The sequence below is a fragment of the Tripterygium wilfordii genome, chromosome 4, assembly GCF_013401445.1.
Source record: "Tripterygium wilfordii isolate XIE 37 chromosome 4, ASM1340144v1, whole genome shotgun sequence".
In the NCBI taxonomy this organism is placed as follows: Eukaryota; Viridiplantae; Streptophyta; class Magnoliopsida; order Celastrales; family Celastraceae; genus Tripterygium; species Tripterygium wilfordii.
Window position 1 is genome coordinate 6810077 of NC_052235.1, and position 22489 is coordinate 6832565.

The window sequence follows — 22489 nt, forward strand, 5'->3', positions numbered from 1 at the left end:
GCATCACTTATTGTACTAAAAAAGGAGCAAACATCATATGTTTTTTCTTTTTTCTTTTTCTTTTTTACCAAGGTATCCAAGACAAATCCAAAATTAATCCTCCGAACGTATCCAAAGACAAACCCAATACTAATCCTCCAAGATACAATTGGACGTCAAAGGTAGGGATCTCTTCTAAGAAGGTTTTTTGTATTCATAAGAATTTGAACCCAAGACCTAGGGGATCTCTCATACGAAAGTTTTCTGCATCTATAAGGACTTGAACCCAAGAACTCAGATAAACGATCAGATTGCCTTACCACTCAGATCAACAATTATTGGTAACAAACATCATATCTTTTTAGGCTATAAGCTAAGCAATCTCCATAAATCACTCTCTTTTACTTTCACCTCAATCAAAGAAATAAAGATTACACTTATAACAAATAATGTATATTATCTTTACTTTTCACCCACCTCAACCACCTTCTTGAAGATTTTTTATGTCAACTTTTAATTATTGGGGAGGAAGTGGATGGCATAATAGAGGAGGGCTCTTGGGTTTGTTAGAGAGACTTGGATGAAGATTTTTTTATACCAACCTTTAATTATTGGGAAGGAAGTGGATGGCATAATAGAGGAGGGCTCTTGGATTTGTTAGAGAGACTTGGATTTGTTAGAGAGACAGAAACCAGAAACAAAGAATAAAAATCATATATATTATTGTGTCCAAACTATAGGGAATACATAATAAAATGTTATTTGTTACTACAATTCTCATTAAGAGACGTTACAACTACAAGAGATGTAATGGGGCCTACACCACCACCAATTACAGATCTAGTAGTTTCGTAATTTATTTAAAACTAGTTGCATGCTCACGCTTCGCGGGACACATAATTAATTTAAAAAATAAAGATTTTTGATAATTTTTCGATACTTTGTTACCATGATGAACAATAGAGCTTGAATTATAGAAAATGAAGATAATTGTGAGATGAACAAATAACTACAATACATTTTTCTCAATATGTTAAGAAATAATTTTCTAAGAGGAAATAAAAAATTTGATGCATAAGGAAAAAATATGCTCAGAGTTTAACAATTATTGTTTGCGTTGGTTTTTTGAACAAAATTGTAAAATAACTAAAAACACATCTCATAAATTCTAAATTCTATAGAAAATATAGCGCACCTCCTTTGTCTCCTAGTTTTTGCATCTCATTTATTATTGCTTCTTATGTCAGCAAACCAGAATTTTTCATACTATGTCAATAAGCATATATAATATATAATTTGTTGTACTCTGTATCTCACATTTGATTAAATTCCTCATTTGTACGATCATCCACTAAGGGATTATCTTATACGGGATCATCCTCTATGAAATCTCCTAAGAATACATCCTAAACTGGATCTTTTTCATCATCAGAGTTTATTGAATTGTATAATTTGGTTGTTGTTTGACAACTAATTCCATGATTTGTAGGGTCATATCGTTAGGAATTTTGTTGAAATTGTTCATTTTTCACATGAAGTTGTAGTATCTCTTAGAAATTTATTGTGATCTTGTATGTTTTTGTATGTTATTTTATACCTATATTGTGAATATGTTTCATTTAAGCTTTTATCTTTTTGTTTTTCTATGTAATTAATAGGTGATAATTGATATGATTATTTGTTGTATTATTAAATATGATTTTAAAATTATTTGTATATTATTAACTGTTTGTGTTTATGAGTCTTAAAGTTATTCAATATATTTAACTTTTTCTTTTGTCCGTTACTTTTTATTTTTTGTATAAGTTTTTTTTAAAGGCATTCACGTGGCACTAAGGAGAAGCCTTTTGGATCATCCGTTATATATATATATATATATATATAGATTGATTGTAGAGTTAACAATTTGAATTTAATAATTTGAAAGATATGACACATCACACCATATTTTTATTTTATTTTTTTATTATTTTTCAAACTTATATGACTTTTCTACACCATTGATAGATGTGAATGATAGACTATATAAAATTGTGGATCCCCCGAATCCATCAATTACCCCCTATTACAACTTAACGATCACAATCATAACAGTTATTAAAGAGGTCAGTTCCACCAATATTGTTGACTACCTTCATTTAGTAACCACGAATAAGCTAGCGGTGTAACCTAGGAGGATGGGTTACACCCTAAGAGGTGGTTACATCACCATCCATTATCAATACTAAAAATTGGATGGACGGGTTCTAATTATTTGATCGCAAATTTCCAAGAATGGGGAGTAATTTGTTTTTGTCTTTCTATGGTATGGATATTATTGAGGTTTCAACCATCAACTACAAAAGTCTTCATACTTAGCTCTATGGTCGTAGTGATGTAGATGAGAACGCATCATTTTTCATCATTTTTCACATATTTGATGCATTCTTTTCATCTTTTGTAGACAATTCTCGGCTGTGCATGGGAGGTACTACTCCTTTGGTCCCTTCTTTGATTCCTTGTGTGTTTTAATGTTCAAACTTCGCAAACATTATTATAGCCATTGCCATTTGCTAATGTAAACAGTTGAATATCTTCCTATTGCTGAGGTGTCTAATAATCCGAATATATTCTCAATGTTGGGTAGCCCATAGAGACTTAACTGAGGTCCGGTTTAAATTGTTCATTTCACCGGTCTCTGTTCATTTTCTTCAATTCTACATTTCTTAGATATATGTAGAAAAGTCGGTGAAAAAGAGCAACATCAATAACCACTTCACTGATATATAGTTTAATTGGTGAATCTTTCTCAGGTTAAACCGTATTGAATTGGGAAGTCCTAAGTTCGATTCTCACTAAAAACAATAATTTTGTAGCCACGTATTGGATTCTAGCCAGAGTTTAGGCCCAAAGTACAAGTTGAACAAGCTTGTATTGTATCGTTATCAATAAACAACATATAGTTGAGGACCTGAGTTTAGGCTCAAAATACAAGCTTGTATTGTATCGTTCTCGATAAACAACATCAAATTATGACGACAGAGTTTAGGTCCAAAGTACTAGTTGAACAAGCTTGTATTGTATCGTTATCAATAAACAACATATCGTTGACGACCTGAGTTTAGGCTCAAAATACAAGTTTGTATTGTATCGTTCTCGATAAACAACATCAAATTATGACGACCTGAGTTTAGGCTCAGAGTACAAGTTGGACAAGCTTGTATTGTATCGTTCTCGGTAAACAACATATTGTTCTCAATAAACAATATTAAATTACGACGACTCGAGTTTAGGCTCAAAGTACAAGCTTGACAAGTTTGTATGGTATCGTTCTCAATAAATAATATCAAATCGTGATAACCCAAATTTAGGCCTGAAGTACAAATTGATTAAGCATATGATATCTTTCTCAATAAACAACATCAAATCATGGAACGCCAAACGAAAGCGTTCATTAAAAAATCTTTATTTCTTCACGTCATCAAAAAAATGGAATATATTTCTTCACGTCATCATCCTTGTCCTTGCCTAAACTTTTGGTACTAAAACCCGGTTCCGATTCGTTACACCATGTTACCGCCATATAAGAACTTCGAAATCCAGAGACAAAACCCTGTCGAAGTAAAACATCAATAGAGCAAGCCCTCGTTGTTTGTCTTGTTCCATTGCACATAAAAATATGAGCTGAAGACCCATGAATGGATCATCCATCACCATGGATCCTGATCTACTCTCTTTGGCCCGTCTTCTCCAATCATGCCACAACCACCATTCATTTCGTCTAGGGAAGCAGCTCCACCTTTTCTTCTACAAAAAGGGTCTCCTGGGTTCCACTCTTTCGTTGGCCAACCGTCTCCTGCAGATGTACTCGCGGTGTGGCAGGATGACTGATGTAGAGAAACTGTTTGATGAGATGCCTCAAAGAAACTGTTTTTCTTGGAACACCATGATTGATGGCTACATGAAACTAGGGCGTAGAGAGAAGTCATTGGAAATGCTTAACGTGATGCCCCACAAAAATGATTTCTCGTGGAACACTGTCATTTCCGGGTTTGCAAAAGCGGGTGAGTTGGATATTGCCAGGAATATGTTTAATGAGATGCCTAAGAGAGATGCAGTTGCATGGAATATAATGATTCATAGTTATGCTAGAAATGGATGTGCGGCAGAAGCTGTTGGCCTGTTTAAGGAATTGATTTCAAACCCTTTAGAAGTTTCTTGTGGTGATACTTTTGTGTTTGCTTCTGTTATTGGAGCTTGTACCAATTTAGGTGCCCTCAAATATGGGAAGCAAATTCATGCACATATTTTGGTTACTCGAGTTGAGTTTGACTCAGTATTAGGAAGTTCACTGATTAATTTCTATGGAAAATGTTGTGATCTGGATAGTGCAAGTCACATTTTTGATAGGATGGCATGCCCAGATGAATTTTCCCTTTCCGCATTGATTTCGGGATATGCAGTTTCTGGTAGAATGAGTGATGCAAGAAGAATCTTTGATAGAAATAATAATACTTCTCTTGTGCTATGGAATTCAATGATTTCTGGACATGTCTCAAACAATGAGGAAAAAGAGGCATTTGAACTCTTCAACGAGTTACGTAGAAAGGGATTTCTGGGAGACTCCTCCATGATTGCAAGTTTATTGAGTGCCTGTGGTAGCTTAGGCAACATCAATCACGGAAAACAAATGCATGACATATCTTGCAAAGCTGGGCTAGTTAATGACGTTGTAATTAGTAGTGCTCTTGTTGATGCATACTCCAAGTGTGGAAGCCCCAATGACGCTTGTAAACTATTTAGTGAACTCAAATCCTATGACACAATCTTGCTAAACTCTATGATTACAGTGTATTCCAATTGTGGCAGAATTGAGGATGCAAAAACAATATTTGAGACAATGCCGAGTAGAAGCTTGATATCATGGAACTCAATCATTGGGGGTCTTAGTCAAAATGGCTGTCCACGTGAAGCGTTAGATCTTTTTAGCAAAATGAATGAGTTGAACTTGAGGATGGACAGATTCAGCCTGGCAGCTGTGATCACTGCCACTGCTAGTATATCTTCGCTCGAATTAGGTGAGCAGGTTTTTGCCAGGGCAACTGTTATTGGGCTTGATTCTGATAAGGTTATCTGTACCTCCCTCATTGATTTTTATTGCAAGTGTGGTTTTGTTGATAATGGACGAAAGTTATTTGACACTATGATTAAATCTGATGAAATATCTTGGAACTCACTGTTACTTGGGTATGCCAACAATGGTTATGGAAGTGAAGCACTGACCCTATTTAATGACATGAGGCATGCTGGCGTGAAACCAACAGATATTACATTTACTGGGGTCCTGTCTGCCTGCGATCATTGTGGATTGGTCGAAGAGGGTTGGAAGTGGTTTAATGCAATGAAACAGGACTACAATATTGATCCAAAAATTGAACATTACTCTTGCATGGTTGATCTTTTTGCTCGTTCTGGTTGCCTAGGGGATGCAATAAATCTCATTGAACATATGCCTTATGATGCAGATGCAAGCATGTGGTCATCGGTGTTGAGAGGTTGTGTTGCTCATGGATGCAAGACTCTGGGGAAGAAAGTGGCAGAGCAGATTATTGAGCTTGATCCTGAGAATTCAGGTGCATATGTGCAGCTATCTAGCCTATTTGCTTCCTCTGGAGATTGGGAAGGCTCAGCACTAGTAAGAAAGGTGATGAGAGAGAGGCAAATACAGAAGAATCCCGGATGCAGTTGGGCTGATTGTTGATCAAGGCATCTTCATTTTCTTCATTTGCCACATGAAGGTAGGAGAACATGTTATCCTCACAGCTTGTTGCTCACAGTTTGAAGCTCCAAAATCAGAAGAAGTTTTCGGTCAATCAAAAGATATCATTTTGGACTAGGCTAGCATGGTTTGATGGTCTCTTATGTCACCAGAAAATGATACCTGTTGAAAAACATGCAATGTTGAAGTATCATGGTTGATGGTGTCCCTTGCCATGGTCAGGAAATATACGACCTGTTGAAGTATCATGGCTTTCAGATTCCATGTTTATCTTCTTCGAATTAAAAACAAGCAGAAAGATAAGAGAACCATTTAAATTGAAAAATGTGAATTGGATATCTCAAGCAGGGGACCTCAAAAATTGTTCCAAGAATGTATTACTGACTTTGTCACAGCAGAGAAGTCCATTCCTGCATAGAAGGTTGGAGTGTGGAGGTCTTCGAGTATTTTGGGATGCGGATATCTAAGTTCCAAAACTAAATTTAACCCTGAAAATGGTTACTTCCATTAAGAACAGAAGCCGCAGCTACACTGATATCTCTCATCATTCTTGCCCTGGGATCTGCCAGTTTTGTTTTGTTGTTGGAAGTAGTTATCTAGTCCTTGATCTACCATGTGATGTTTTACGCCCAAGTAGATAGGTTGTTCTACATTCCCTTTTTGGTTGACAGAAAGCTATTGATTTTTACCTTGTTGAGCAGAACGGTTGATATCTATTGTCAACTCACAAGAGAGATCAATAGGAATTGCTGAACAGCAAGGCCTAATGATCCAAGTAAATCTTACGCTTCCATATTGGCTTCTCAAAACATTGTAGTTCCTCTTTATCCTTTATATAAGATGTACAAGGCATTTGTTCTTCCTTCCCATTAGTTTTTTATTTATTTATAGTAGATTAAGTGTATTATTACTGTGATGATTGAAGTGGACATATCAAGTGAATTTGGATGCAATGTTTGGTGAGGAACCATGGCCTTTCGGCCCATGTAAATTCCGGATATTGGGATCGCCCAGTTAAACTTGGGTTCGGGCTGTTTTTGGCATTTTGTTGTTTTAATCCGTGGACTAAAAAGTAAAAAAAGGTTGAAATCTAAAAAACTTACAAAAAGTAAAATACAAAATGGTAATACCAAAAAAGCTTTCCACAGCCGGGAGTCGAACCGGTTATTTCAAAGAAATGCCTAGCTTGTGCTACTGGAGATCATAGACGCTATAACTGGCAAAACAATGAATATAAACAATTGGTAAATTGGGCCGTTCTGAAGCCCAATGGAGTAATTTTTTTTACAATTTAGAGCATAAATTAGTAAGTTTCAGCAAAGTCCTGCCTCAATAAGATCATCTCTAATTTAAATTTCTTTTTAATAGTCTTTCTTGTTCTTGTTGAAATCGATACTATGTTAGGGTTTTGGAAATTTTTGATTTATTTTGAACCCTCTTTTATAGGCTAAGAATAAGGGATATTGGAATTATTATTATTTTAGGAAGATTATTCATGACTTTCCTGTGTTTTATTTGCTTAATTTTCGGTGTTGATTTATAATTATAACTATAATTTATTTTTCTTGTAAAAATAATGTCTTTTTAATTAAAAAAAAATAAGCGGAAGGATCCAGAAATTCCAAATCCCAAAAGGAATCCTAAACCCTCCCATTCCAATTCCAATGTATATAATTCCACTCATGAATTCTCAATCCTCCGTCAACGACAAACACAATGCCGACCTCCATGAAGAAGGTTATACTGACGAGTTTGGAAGGCGAGAGATTCGAGTTGGATGAGAAAGTGGCCATGGAGATGCGAACAATACAGCGTCTGATAGACGTGAAGAGGGAACTGGCGATGACGACGACTACTACTACTTCTTCGGTCGATGATTTCGTTTATGCTCCGATTGAGGTTTCCAAAGTAAGCAGTGCGATCCTTTCAAAGGTGATCGATTATTGCCAGAAACAAGCGCATAACAAGTACGAGCTCAGTGAGAGTCTAAGGTCTTTCGATGCCGACTTGGTGGACGTCAGCGAAAACACACTCTTCGATTTCATGGTCGCCGCCGACTGCTTGGGGATCTTGAATTTGCTGGACTTGACCATGGCACAAATATGCAGGGGAAAATCCAAAAACGAGATTTCAAACTTCTTTTATTATTTATTCAATTAGCCATTTGAATTGTCTTAGGAGTGAACTAATGTGGTTGAAACTTTTTATTATTACAATAATTTTATGGATTAATGATAGTAGTTTCATGTTTGGAAGTCAAGAAGGAAAATTTGTCCTCTAATCTAATTTCCAATCATTTCTTTTGACATTTGATTGCTTGAATGCTAGGTGATTACTTTTTCAAGAACAAGAATTTTTTTTGTCAATGATTTCTATGTATGTTTATAATAATAATTGATTACTTGGAATGTCACTTGTGTTGATATAAGACGGGATCATAAATTGGGAGTTGGTCTATTAACAAATTCTATTTGATTTGTATGAAAACTTACCTATAAAAAATTGATTCATATAAAAAGAAAGATCTTGAAATTATTTAGTAAACCAATCTAGTGGTGCTATTATATGTATGTCTACTATTAGTTATATTTTATTATTATGTTATTGTCTTGTTCTTGATTGTAGTGTGGTTATTGCGTTGTGTGTCTATCAGTATGAAGGTAGTAAAATCCAGAAGGGAATGTAAAATCGGAATCGTGTATCCGGTAGATTAAGTATAATTATCAATAATATTAAATAAAAATAATAAAAATATCAGACATGTTCAATGACATATTTTTAACACAAAGATTATAATAACTACACAATAACATATTAACGTCACAATGACATAAAAAAACAAGTTTCAACATTGTATATAGTCAACATAAATATTAGAAATTCAACCAAGTTTTCTTTGCCACGAAAAATCTGAGCCTTTCTTGCTCAGGTAATTATTCTCCTTGGTCGTGGGCTCTTGAAGCCCATGGGCTTATCGGTAAGTGCATGAGTATTCTCTCCCACTCCCAAATAGATCGGCAAAAATATATTTTTTGTCCCTTAATTATGGAATGAGTTTCATTTTCGTCCTTAATTTTTTCTTTTTATTTTTCGTCCCTCAACTATTGAAAAGTATCAATTTTATCCTTCCAGTGAAATTGGGGTCGAAAAATGTTTACATGACACCTATGTGGCAAGCGTAGATAAATCTGATCTGAAGAACAATAGAGAGTCACGTTGGATTTTTCCGTCGCCGGATTTATTCGAGGGACAAACGATGTACTTTCCCATAGTTTGGGGATTAAAAAGGGCAAAAAAAAGCGTCAAAGGATGAAAATGAAACTCGATCAATAATTGAAGGGTGAAAAATATCATTTTGTCCAAATAGATCAATAGATCCTTAAGACGCAAAGTCCAAAATATAGGCCTACGATTTAAAATGCGATTTTAACTACCTTGGTACATGGCGGTTAATGCTGCTTCCATACTCAACCGCCTTGGCTCCAACAAAAGCAGCAAGCGCGGAATCCAACCCACCACCGTCAATTCCCTGACCAAAACGATCCTATCTCATATTTCAGCTGGTCGCCTGCAGAAGGCCGTGTCAGTTCTCTTTGCATCCCCATTTCCCGTTCCTCATTCGCTCTATGCACATCTCTTCCAACTTTGTTCTTCGAATCATGCCATCGTTGATGCCCGGAAGGTCGAATCCCATTTAGTAACACACGACCCCATTCCACCGGTCTTCCTCTTGAACCGAGCCATTGAGACATATGGTAAATGCGGATGCTTGGAAGACGCGAGGCAGATGTTTGAGGAAATGCCTCACAGAGATGGAGGTTCTTGGAATGCGATTGTTACAGCATACACGCAAGGTGGGTGTGCGGAAGAGGCGTTGTCTATGTTTTTGAAGATGAACAAGTCTGGCATTTTTGCTAATGAGGTTACGTTTGCGAGTGTTTTGGGTTCTTGTGGTATGTTGTTGGATCTGTGGCTTGCGAGGCAAGTTCATGTACATATTTTGAAGTATGGATTTTGTGGAAATGTGATTTTGAGGACTTCTCTGGTGGATGTGTATGGGAAGCGTGGGGTTATGAGTGATGCAAGGAGGATGTTTGATGAGATTGAAAATCCAAATTCTGTTTCTTGGAATGTGATTGTGAGAAGATACTTTGAGATGGATGAGGGAAAAGAAGCAATTTTTATGTTTTCTAAGATGTTTGGGACTGATGTCAAACCCATGAATTCTACTTTCTCTACCGCGCTTGTCGCATGCTCTAATATGTTTGCACTCAAGGAGGGGATTCAAATTCATGGACTAGCAATAAAGATTAATTTCGATGAGGAAGAGGTGGTTTCAAGCTCCCTTATTAATATGTATGTCAAGTGTGGAAAATTGGAGGAGGCGCGTAGGATTTTTGACCAACCTGATTGCAGAAATGTGATTTCTGGGACTTCAGTCCTGCTGGGGTATGCGATGAGTGGAAGAACTAGAGAGGCACGACAGTTCTTTGATGAAATGCCTGAAAAGAATGTGATTACTTGGAATGCAATGCTGGAAGGATACATGCATGTTCTTCAATGGGAAGAGGCTCTAGATTTTGTGTTGTTAATGCTTAAAAAAAGTAAAGAAATTGATCATGTCACTCTTCGTTTAATCCTTAATGTGTGTGCTGGGGTTCTGGATGTTGAAATGGGGAAACAGATTCATGGCTTTGTTTACCGCCATGGTTTCTACTTCGATACATATATTGGCAATGCTCTTATTGACATGTATGGAAAATGTGGAAACTTGAGAAGTGCCAGGTGTTGGTTCTACCAAATGAGTCAATGGCGGGATAAAGTTTCTTGGAATTCTTTATTAACTAGCTATGCTCGTCATGGATTGAGTGAGCAAGCTATGACCATTTTCTCAGAGATGCAGTGGGAGGCTAAACCAAGCAAGTATACATTTGCAACCCTTTTGGCAGCTTGTGCAAACATTTTTGCATTTGAACAAGGTAAACAAATTCACGGGTTCATGACTAGAAATGGTTACGAGATAGATATTGTTGTTGTGGGAGCCTTGGTTGACATGTACTCCAAGTGCCGATGTCTTGATTACGCTATTAAGATTTTTAAACAGGCAGATACACGGGATGTTGTTCTTTGGAACTCCATGGTTTTTGGATGTTGTCATAGCGGAAGGGGTAGAGATGTTCTAGAATTGTTTGAATTGATGGAGAAGGATCGGATTAAGCCAGACCATCTCACCTTTCATGCCATATTACTTGCTTGTATATATGAAGGTGATGTGGAGTTAGGTAGGCTGTATTTTGATTCTATGAGCAGTGTATACCATATTATACCTCGATTGGAGCACTATGAGTGCATAATCGAACTCTACAGTAGATATGGGCGAATAAATGAGCTTGAGAGCTTTGTTGAGGGTATGCCATTTGAGCCTACAGTCCCTATGTTGACCAGAGTGTTTGACGCATGTAAAGAGTTCGGGCACTCGAGATTAGGGGAATGGGCTGCAACAAGACTAATGGGTTGACTCCTCGAATTCCTTTCTGTATTGAAACTAAAGAGAGAATCAATGTGGGCAAGAAAGGATAGCGAGGTGAATTTTCTCTAGCAAAAGTTCTTGAAGAGCTACGTGGGGTTTAGCATCCCCTGACAGAAATGTAAATACATGCACCAGATTTGTGTAAGCATGACTTGATCTTAGACTCTTAGTATTAAAGTAGAAATTTTAAAAGAATTTTGAAGTCCCTTTCTTAGGAAAGGAATTGTCTTCATACATGGATTACATATTAATATACATGTAGGGATATGAGTCTACTCATGCTCATCACATACTTTTTGAATGTATGTAGGCGTCCCATAATTGTGTATTCAAAGTAATGTAAAAAGCATGTATGTAAACAGGCCTGATATTTAGCTGGTACACATTTGTGTTTGTGAGGATGTGAATCGGAAGAAAGAAATTATAGTAGTAATGTTATAGTTTTTAATTATTTAAGTACCACGTCATTTAGTTAAATATTTATTGGTTTTTAACATAGTTCCTGCATAAATATATGACCCTGGTGAGGGGTAAAATAATTTATAATTATTCTGGGGTGTCAGTTATCATACTTCAGTCTCACTGTAGATTCAAGGGCGCTTTTCCAGAAGTCTTCTAGTACATTATGCATAATATTCCATTACTTTTAGTTGGTTATTCAATCTGCTGTTAGAGATCAAGGATCAAGAAAAAATCCATTTGGTGAAATGGAGTAGATATGTTGACAGTGCTTGCGGACAATACATAGCAACATTTATAAATTCAATCAATGAACTGTACTTCAAGTGACTTGTATGCGGTAGATGAGTTATATTTCATTTATGGCTTGTTTGTTTTCTCTATTTTAGTCACTCCCTAAGTAACTTTGAAATCTTGACAGGCACCTTAGAAAGGATCTAAGGTTTTATCTTGCACAAATACCATGCAAACTTGCTATAATTCAAGATAGCTCGTCTTTGGAAGTCTTGAGGTCTCATTCTTTCAGATGAAGTAGATGCTGTACAACAGAGAAATTTTTATTCCATGTCCAAGCCTGTACCGTTGATGAATTCTGAAGGTATTGAAACCATTCAGCAGTCTGTTATCTCTTGTCAAAGCTACTCAGCATCCATTGATTCCCGCAAAGCTCGGAGATGCTCAAAGGGAATGCAATACCTGATTGCCTTCACACACGTACAGCTCTCTGGAGCATAGCTTTTCCTTGGATTTTGGTTCATCCTCAAAGAAAGACATATCAGGTCAGTAAGCATACCATGTTTTACTGAATCAAACAGCTAGGCAATTTAGTCTTACATTTATGCTTTCTTCATTCTCAATTGCAAAACTATGATATTGCCACCTGCTGTATGCAATCCTTTTCTACAGCTATGATTCACGCAACTCACTAAAATCTTAATGTGAGGTGTATTGCATATCAGTGAGCTAATTAGTGTTTACATTTTGAGTCTCTCCTGAAGGCTGAATTATAATGCCAATAGGCCTGAGAAACTAAAGCCCTTTACAAACCATGTAAAGACTTCTTGGGTTATTTACTTCTGTTTGTCCAAAATCCACACAAAACACTATGAGGTAACTTCTTTTTCTAGAACACAGAACTCAGCTCAGTTAGATGTTTACTAGCTTCTACAGATGAAGTTCCATTAGTTACCACGGTGTCACCAGATCATATTTCTTGATATAGTTATATAGGTATTTTATGATTTGTCGTAAAACAGTCTGATAAGATGGCGGGCTTTGTCTGCATGCTCATTTTTCTAAGTCAAGAGAACCTATAAACCTAACCAAAATCATATTAATGAATTAATTTCTACTTGCATAGTTGTTTTGATGATGGAATGCATTAGGTGTGGAAATTGATGGATGTGATAAATATGCTTACTATAGCCGCAACTATCCTTTTTTCTTTTCCAAAACTATATGAATATATGATAAACTAATTCATTTATATTCTGTTAAACTTGTTTAGCAAAGAGGCCTGCATATAGAGAAAAAAAATGTTTATTCTTTTTCGAACTTGATTCAGTGTTCGTGATTGGGGAATAGTATAAGCGAATCAAACTCCAGTGGCTGGAACAGATTTAATTTGCTAGACTTGCTTGCTTGTGCTTTTATTCAGTCCCAAGCTGACAATGGGCGTTGCGGCCATTGATGTATACTGAATGCTGGTTATTGAATTTAGAGAATCTTCATAATCTCCATTCTGTTGAGTTTGTACTTACTTTGTGTCGTACTGCTGCATCAGCGACGCATCTGGTAACCCGGTGGACAAGAAAACTATTGAAGCACCAAGTTGAGAAATTGGCCACACAATGACTGTTCATGTGAAGAAATCACCAGGTACACAGGCCAAGACAAACGAGGTTAGTGGTTTGGCCAAACGTTCTTATTCTTTGGAAACTTGTTGGAAAGGTTCAAGCCTGAAATTCTGTCAATGAGAATATGAGTAGCAAGGACATTTGCATAGGATAATTAATAAGCCCCCCATGCTCAGCTGACAAAAACATGTGCTGGTATGCTGGGGTTGTAATTGCATGCTCGGTGTAAGAACATGAAAGTAAAATATAAATTTGAACTTTCAACTGTTGCATCATTTCATTTCTTCTCTAGTAATTAAGATGATTTTTAGGGCTGCTCATGGTCGGTTTTTCTCAGTTATTGTTAACTGAATTTGACCGAACTGAAAATTTCGGTTAAATGACATAAGTTAACCGAAAACCGAGTAGGTAATGTATTACGAGGAAAAACCGACTGGTCGGTTTTCGATTATGGGCCGGGTTTTATTAGTTTCGGGCCTGAACCCAAGTAAAGTTAAACAAAAGGCCCAACATTTTGGTTATGGGCGGGTCTGCCACTTCGGTTATGCTGGTTAGTTTGGACAGCCTTGCTAAATCACTGGTAAGGACGTAGAAGAAAGTTGCTTCATCTTTTGAATTGGTGAATTGGCAAAGAAAAGAATATGAATTTGGAAATTTGCTTATGATTATATGCCTCCTTTTTGTCTGTCCTTTGAGCTGTTTATGGTGAAGGAATATCAGTTTGGAAAATGTCAACAGGTTAGCACCGTGACACTCAAGCAAACATGTTGAGAGTAGCTTAAATTAGACCCAACATATAGAGACTGGCTTGAGTACGTATATCATCAGAATGAATGGATGAGATTTTGTAAGAATTTGAAGCATTCACGCATAAGCAACCAATAAATAAGCGTCTTTGTCAACTGCTTAGCTAGCTTCTTTGTGACTTGGTTAACATATATGGGCATGGACTAGCTGTCTTTCAACAGTTGCGCTCTCTACACACATCGGCTAAAACAACTGTCAGTTCTTTCAGCATTCGAAGCAACCAACTTTGAAAATGGATTTTGTTTTTTTTGTTTCCTTAATAGTCGGACCTGATAAATCTCCATGTCCGTGACCATGAGAGTACTCATCCGTTATGGAATGTTCGGTTTGAACTATTGCTCTTTGGACGAGTTTGTAAGTGTAACTCCAACAAAGAACAAAGTTATGGTGAGAATGTTATTATATTATATCATCTATTGGGTTATCCCTTATCTTTCGTTGGAGCAAGAGCTCGAATTTGTTCTGTATGAAAATTACACATTCTGTTTGGATGCATGCATTGCATTGTCAACAAGTTTCGTATGAATCAAAAGGTTGCTGATAATGATATAATCATATTATATGCAATGTATATAAAAAAACACACACACACACATATATATATGTGTGTGTGTGTGTGTGTGAAATGAAAAGTTTATAAACGACAGGCCTAGCTATAATTAAAGTTGCTACCGGCTACTTATCATAATCACCTAACCTATTAAAGAAAGTACGTGCTTTGGTTGCTCAAATATATAAATATCTAAATTTTTTTTTAAAAAAAACATATACGGTTTTTAAATCCTTTATTCATGAAACAAAAAAAAAAGGGCCACTGATTCAATCAATCATTCCATCTCTATTTTCGTATATATGTATATATACATAGGAAGACGTACCAAGACGAAATTCGGGGCAGAATTCATGAACAATGAGAGTCCCTTTAACCTAAGATGAGATAGGAGTTAGGACCCACCAGCACCATTCATGCTAATTTTCTAATGCAATTATATGTGTTAAAAGTTAGTGATGCTTAATCATGTAGGGCTTCTTCTTCTTTTAAATATATCGTGGAGGCCTTTGATTACACTTTTCTCCCCAATTTTTCCTTCCATGTTTATTGTTTAGTTAAGACCTTAAGAAGTAGAGAGATGCAATGATGTTTTTTTATAATTAGTATGAAATGTAGTTATTGAAATAGAGAAAAAAAAGTACACATATATATATAGAGATCAAAATACATTAAGGAATCGTTTGGTTCACGGATTTGGAAACGAAAATGAAAATAGGATGTCCTTACCAATATTTGGATCACACTGTCATACTATTTTCCTGACATCATTGGCTTTCTCGAACATGATTGGCTATAGTAAAAATTACAATTATTTCACATTGTATGATAGATTTAAAATTTGAATATTCAAATTAAAAACAAAAGAACAAGCAAAAAAAATAAAAAATGACATATTTAAAATACATAATTGTAGGAGATTATCAAAATTATGTGTATTTCAAAAAGACATTATATGTATTTAATTAAGAAAAATTAGAATTTTTTTAAGGAGGATTCTTCTCTTTTTTAGAGGAAAGGAGAATTCCTCATTTTGAATTTTCATAAAATTATAAATTCTAAGGGTTCCACCAACCAATCATAGAAATTATTTAAAAAGTAAATCTCTTATTTCTGAAAAGCTAGGTTCCGCTGGTCAAATGACACCAAAGCCATCATAACATTAGTTAATAGAAGGCGTTAGGATTAAAACATGCCCAAATATATTCCCAAGAATTTGTCTTTCTTCAAGATGACAACTAATTATGCACATGCAACATTCCTTGCAATGGGCAGGAGTGAAAAACAAAATGAAATAGTAGTACACTTCCATAACGGTTTCCTTGGATTAAAAAATGAAGGGTAGAGTAGAGTTAATGGAGGAAGAGTTATGTAAGAGAAAGTTATGGGAGATAAACTACCTCGGCTCACCCTTACTTTGATAGATGATAGAGTAAATGGGAATTAATGATTGAGAGGTAAGAGATATAATCTAATTGAATGATTAATTAAGAAATACTACACAAATTTTTACCTCACCTCACAAACCCCCAAATTGAGGGGTAACAAAATGTTGAGTTCGAGAGTTAAGGGGAACTTCCCCTCTCCTTCACCCCCACTTAACTCTCCCTCCCGTAATTCAAGTAAGGCGAAGTTATCTCTCACTTTTCATTTAACTCTCTAAAATATCAATACAAAGAAACCCTAAACGAAAGACTAGGCAAAGTATCCTATTCCTTAATTACAACTCTAGTTTGTACTTGAGATTTGAGAGGAATATTCATTGTGGTAATGAAGAGAAGCGTTGAGGAGGCTCTCAATAAAAAAAAAAAAGTGCTTATCAATAACAATGTTAAAAGCATGACTTACAAAAAAGAAAAAGAAATTACATAGGATTCACCGTATGCAAAAGTTGATTCATCATGACGCTAAAAATTGTATTAGGTATTGTTCAATATGACGTTCAAGACTATCTTCGGTTTTGATGACACATCAAGTGGTAAGACTAACGTCAAATATCATCCTTGGACTAACGTCACATGTTATCCTTGGTGTTGTCAAGGAATATGACATGCATAGAAAAACAAATAAGCTAAGGGCCCTCAAGGGTGCGTTGGTGACCTCTCCGTGTTCGGAGCTATCTCTAGTAGCAAATAAGAGCAAAGTTAGGAATCGTCTACATGTAGTAGGTTTCATTTTTATATGAATTAGATGAGTTTATGTGAGTATATCTCTTCTCCCTTATACGAATTTACGTAAAGGTGAATCTTATCCTATCTTATTTTGCACCCTTAATTTACATAATGGTGTTTGGTCATCATAGGATACTGTGGACCTATATGAGTCTTATGTCAATTCTTCAAATGTCTTCTACTCAATTGGTGTCCTTGGTTCTTTCTTCCTTAGAGCATGGTTTTACGTGCCACATGTCAAGACTCAACAGAAGACTATTTTGGTACCATCAGTTCAAAACTACTAATATTTTGGAAAATTGAAATTCTCGAGAGATCTGCAAAAGAAAATGATTGATTTTGAAACAAACTTGCCTACAAAAAAGAAGAAAAGAAAAAACAAGGAACAGGATAGATTATTCTTATGGGGCTGACCTGACCTGACCTGACCTGACCTGATAAGGTGTAGTAGTCATACTTATCCTCTCTACTACTAGGAGTATTACAATTCCAACTTACTTCCCAAGACTATTGAATTACTCCTCACATTTAACACCTCGTTCCAGACAAAAGACGTCAAGTCATATCAAAAGCAAATAATATAAAATAATTATTTTAATTATTTTTTTTTGCTTTTTTATTTTAATTCGTGATAAAAAGGGCAAATGCTAAGACGGACGTCATATCGCCAAGTATTGGAGGGCCCATTTTCCTCTGTTTGGCTGCTTTTTTTTTTTCAAGTGCGGCGGTTTCGGTTCTATACAAAAAATGGAATATTCTACAACTCTCTCTCATTTTCTATCTTTAATTTCAATGAATTTTTTTTTCTTTTTTCTTTTTATTCTTTGTTTTTTTCCAGCCTTTTCTTTTCTTCTGCTCTCCTCTCCTCTTCTGGTTCACGTGGGACCTACGCTTTTTAACGTATCGCATCAACCACTCTTTTGACACGTGGCATCGCACGCGTCGCTAAGTATTCTTCATCTCCCGTACGTTTCTCCCTCTCTTTTCTCTCTCTATATGGTTTTTGTCTTAAAAGAATACAGAGCCTGTGACCCCCTCGTCTCCTCCTTCAACAGGAAATCAAAGACCCAAAATTTATCATTCCATTCGAGGTACCATCACAAGCCCAGTTCTTCTTTGTCGTTTTTGATCGCTTGTTTCCTTTTCGATCGTTTAATTGACGATGGGGTTTTTAGGATTTTTTTAGCAGTTCCTGTTTTGAGATAATAATCGGAATTGGTTATTTTCTTGCGATAGGGAACATTGATCTAATTTGCTGAACTTGTAATTCATTTATTTTTTTTTCATCATACTTGATTTTGTCTCTTTTTGGTGGTTATGGGAAGTGTTTTGTGGTTTTATTGTTTAATTTGAGCTTGCTTGAGGCAGTAACCAAACTAATGTTTCAACTTTTATGCAGCTTAGAGGAGGGTAGATTGTTGAATGTTCTGGGAGAAGACTGAAATGGAGGGTGCCGCCAGATTGAGGGCTGAGGACTTGAAAATGAGCTTTGAGAGTCTGATGAGTCTTGGTGTTGATCGTGCTAGTGATAGGGGAGTGAAGATGGAGGGTGTTGTAATCACTGAGTGGAAAGACATTCCTATGGAGCTTTTGTTGAGGATTGTTTCGCTTGTTGACGATCGGACAGTGATTATGGTTTCAGGGGTTTGTTGTGGGTGGAGGGATGCCATGTGCTTAGGCCTCACACAGCTCTCCCTTTCATGGTTTGTTGTTTTCTTTGACCCCTCTTCATGTTTACATCTTATTCTCTTTGTGTGATTTATTGGTTCCATTGATACTTTTTTTTTTGCTTTAACATTTTTGGTCTCTCTATTTCTTCTTAAAGTCTCTTCTCCTTACTGTGATAAACATGGTAGACGAGGCATTTTAATGAACACATGATGTGTGTTTATATCTGGTTTTTACAATATATCTAACCTTATGCCTGCAAATTGTTTATGATTCTGGAAGGTGCCTTTTATAGTACCCTATTCACTTGTGGCTGAGGAAAACCATAGTCGGATATCATCTAACAATTCTCTTATGCAGGATTCCAGCAGTATCCAAATTAATCATGCCACGTAAATGCTTATTTCAGTGTGGAAATAAATTGAGTTAGATATTAATGCTGAGATTTTGTATGTTCTTCAATTTGTATATTCTATTCAGTCTCCCCACTCCTTTAAGTTTCAGAAATTTGTTAGTAATTACAGTGGCCATACTGATATGCATAATGTGATGTATCAGAAGTTTGGTTCTACTGATCTGATGCATGTCCTGATTAATTGTCTTTTCCTTTGCAATATCCTTGCTGATGGCTTTGATATTGTTCTCATGAATAGAATTCCTTTGACCAGTTCTGGTTGAAACTTGCCTTACAAAACAGTGAATGCTTTTCGGATTTGAAAACCAAAGGATGCCTGAATTAAGATATAGTGCTGAGAAATTTGTATGACTTTGCTGATTTAAGCAGCAAGATCACCTGTTGATGACTAGTACTCTTTCTTTATAGGAAATTAATATTTTTTTCTCAATTGTAGTTGTTCCGGGACGTTAAAAAACACTTTTTTTTGGGTAAGTAGTTAAAAAACACATGGTAGTGTAGCTATTAGAAATGGCCTTAGAAAGCTTTGCAGGTTATTTGAGTATGCCACTAGTTGTTATATTTTGATTCTACTTGACCAAGGTGCAAATTGCTGTCTTCGACTTATATCACCCTTAAAGTGAGATAACAAATATCACCCCATATAACTCTATATCATTGAAGATGTATGTGGTGGTATAAGTTGGTTTAAAAAACTCGTCTTTCTTTCTTGACCACGATTAAGGTTTTGTTACCCTAATATTGCTGCTTTTTGTGAGTCTTTGACTGACTTAGAAATCCTGTGCATGAGCCCATTGGACTTCTATTTGATTAGCTAATGCATGATTTGTGCGATCATCTTGTTATCTTCTTCGTAAATGCTAACAAATTCAAACAGTTTAAGCTTTAATGCTATTTAATTAGCTGATCCGCAGTATGCCCTTTGACTACTTTCCTGTTATCATGGGGCAATAGCAAATACAACATATTTATGCTTTAATGTAAAAATGAGAGTTGAATATAAATCATCTCATAACTTTCTACAAGTTGTGTACTCTGAGGATGTGAATAATCGGAATGTGAACTAGCAGGGGCAAAGTAACATTGACTTGGATTTATGATGGCATAAGTTTGATTAACCCAATAAGTATAGTGGGGATTGCTTTTTAATCCATGTAAGATTTAAAGTTGCTTTCTGCTTTGTCTTATAAAAAAGCTACATATGTGGTATGTACTGATCATTATGTGGCATCAACTCTTCCCAGGTGCAAGAACAACATGAACGACTTGGTTTTATCGCTTGCTCCAAAATTCACGAAATTGCGAACTCTGCTTCTGCGTCAAGATAAACCGCAACTCGAGGATAATGCTGTTGAAGTAATTGCAAATAGCTGCCATGATCTGGAGGATCTTGACCTCAGCAGAAGCTTGAGGCTTAGTGATCGCTCCCTGTATGCCTTGGCTCATATTTGTCCTAATCTCACTAAACTCAATATCAGTGGGTGCACTTCATTCAGTGATGATGCACTTGAGTATTTGTTTGCATTTTGCCGGAATTTGAAAGTCTTAAATCTCTGCGGATGTGTAAAAGCTGCATCCAACAAAGCATTGCAGGTATAAATGAGTCGCAACTTGAATTTTATATGCTCTTAAGAGGTTAAGTATTTATAAAACCATGTGAATCCTTTGCAGGCTATTGGACGTAACTGCTGTCAATTACAGTATTTGAATCTGGGGTGGTGTGAGAATGTGACTGATATAGGGGTGATGAGTTTAGCATATGGATGTCCCAATCTCAGGTCCCTCGACTTGTGCAGCTGCGTCCTTATAACTGGTAATTTTGCATCCATCATATTTCAATTTTCTGTTTTTGAAAATTTCAACAAATGTCATATTTCATCACTACTTCCAAATGACGAGAGGATTCCGGTGGTTCTGGTGTAGAGAACTTGAGCTGTCCTGTTATGATATCTTAATTTGTTTCCTTGTACCCGTGGTTCCTTCTATCCGTTAGAGATAATTGTTAACCCAACATCCACTTAACTTGAGCTGCTTCTAAACTAAATTGGAATTGTTGGTTTTTTGAATTCGTTAGTTTATAATATGGTTGCTTTACAAAAAATTAGTTCATATTATGCACTTAGATATGATGTCCAAGCTTCAATTCTCTTCCCATCTGTGATGTCTTCATTCTTTGTTCCATTACTCAGAAGGATGGTGCATCATATTGCTCCGGATATTGGTGATCAATAGAATTTTAGTTTAGTTTTCGACTTGTTCATGCTTTAGATGAAGAGGTTGAAAAACATTTCAGTATGAACTTGTGTGGATTTTACCTTGTTCCTTTCAGTTCAGTTGTCTCGTGAAATAAGTTTATATCGGAAGTATGGAAATTCGTTGTACACAATAATCAATCATTTATATGCTAGTAACCTATTATGAGTAAGGGCCTAATTCATATGTATGATTTCATGCATAATCCTTATTAAACGTACCATCATGCCTTTTGGGTTTTGAAAATAGAGATTGACTATAGATGGACGCATAATTGAAATTGCAGTTTTCTCTGGAAAGATGCAGCAGTATTGAGTAGCACTTTACATGGTGTTAGCTGAGGCATTTAATGGCAGAAAACATTTTTGTCTTTCTTTTTCCAATTTCAAACCGTGGTAAGATTGACACTGAGAATTTCTATTTGTTGCAGATGATAGTGTGATTGCTTTGGCAAACAGATGTCCCCATCTGAGATCACTTGGGCTGTATTACTGTCGTAACATCACTGACAGAGCAATGTATTCGTTGGTTCAAAGTCGAGTCAAGAACAAGGAATCGATGTGGGAATCCATGAAGAGGAAATATGACGAGGAAGGATTAAGGAGCCTAAACATCAGTCAATGCACATCACTCACACCGCCTGCTGTTCAGGCAGTATGTGATTCAAATCCTGCACTTCACACCTGCGCCAGGAGGAATTCCCTCGTCATGAGTGGTTGTTTGAATTTGACATCAGTGCATTGTGCATGCGCTGTCCAAGCACATCGCACCTACAACATGATTTCGCATCCTGCTCATTGAGTGCTAGGATGGAAAGATTATGCCTTGTGTACATGTGTTCATGGTGATAACTGAATAAAAGTATATTTGAAGTTGCCGGACTTTTTCTTCTTGTGTGGTACGTAGATATGCCTCCTGTGACTTTAGCTTTTGCTGTTGAATATTGTGGTTCCAGAAATGTATAAACATCTTCTCATGTCATCTCTGGTCAAGTATTTTGTTCATGTCATAAGTGCACGTATACCGCACGGATTACAGTGAGG

At 36.2% G+C, this 22489-nt stretch overlaps 4 protein-coding genes across 5 annotated transcripts; all 4 read left to right on the plus strand.

Moving 5' to 3' along the window:
* The first annotated feature begins 3449 nt into the window (after window positions 1-3449).
* Window positions 3450-6660, plus strand: LOC119996435 (putative pentatricopeptide repeat-containing protein At1g77010, mitochondrial). The gene has a single exon (XM_038843070.1). The coding sequence runs from the start codon at window positions 3653-3655 to the stop codon at window positions 5717-5719; it is 2067 nt and encodes a 688-aa protein (XP_038698998.1). The 5' UTR covers window positions 3450-3652; the 3' UTR covers window positions 5720-6660.
* A 701-nt stretch (window positions 6661-7361) lies between these two features.
* On the plus strand, window positions 7362-8069 carry LOC119997830 (SKP1-like protein 1A). The gene has a single exon (XM_038845033.1). It carries the CDS (start codon window positions 7454-7456, stop codon window positions 7895-7897), a length of 444 nt encoding a protein of 147 aa, XP_038700961.1. The 5' UTR covers window positions 7362-7453; the 3' UTR covers window positions 7898-8069.
* A 1081-nt stretch (window positions 8070-9150) lies between these two features.
* On the plus strand, window positions 9151-13857 carry LOC119996309 (pentatricopeptide repeat-containing protein At3g26540). 2 transcript variants are annotated; one of them, XM_038842895.1, is made up of 3 exons: window positions 9151-11408; window positions 12148-12505; window positions 13510-13857. In XM_038842895.1, exon 1 carries the CDS (start codon window positions 9180-9182, stop codon window positions 11253-11255), a length of 2076 nt encoding a protein of 691 aa, XP_038698823.1. In that variant the 5' UTR covers window positions 9151-9179; the 3' UTR covers window positions 11256-11408; window positions 12148-12505; window positions 13510-13857. The 2 variants fall into 2 exon arrangements, with proteins under 2 accessions (XP_038698823.1, XP_038698824.1); XM_038842896.1 differs by lacking the exon at window positions 13510-13857 and adding an exon at window positions 13234-13491.
* A 4188-nt stretch (window positions 13858-18045) lies between these two features.
* Window positions 18046-22347, plus strand: LOC119997344 (F-box protein SKP2A-like). The gene is made up of 5 exons (XM_038844285.1): window positions 18046-18201; window positions 18510-18813; window positions 20438-20786; window positions 20865-21006; window positions 21877-22347. The coding sequence occupies exons 2-5, from the start codon at window positions 18533-18535 to the stop codon at window positions 22245-22247; spliced, it is 1143 nt and encodes a 380-aa protein (XP_038700213.1). The 5' UTR covers window positions 18046-18201; window positions 18510-18532; the 3' UTR covers window positions 22248-22347.
* The last annotated feature ends 142 nt before the right edge of the window (window positions 22348-22489 follow it).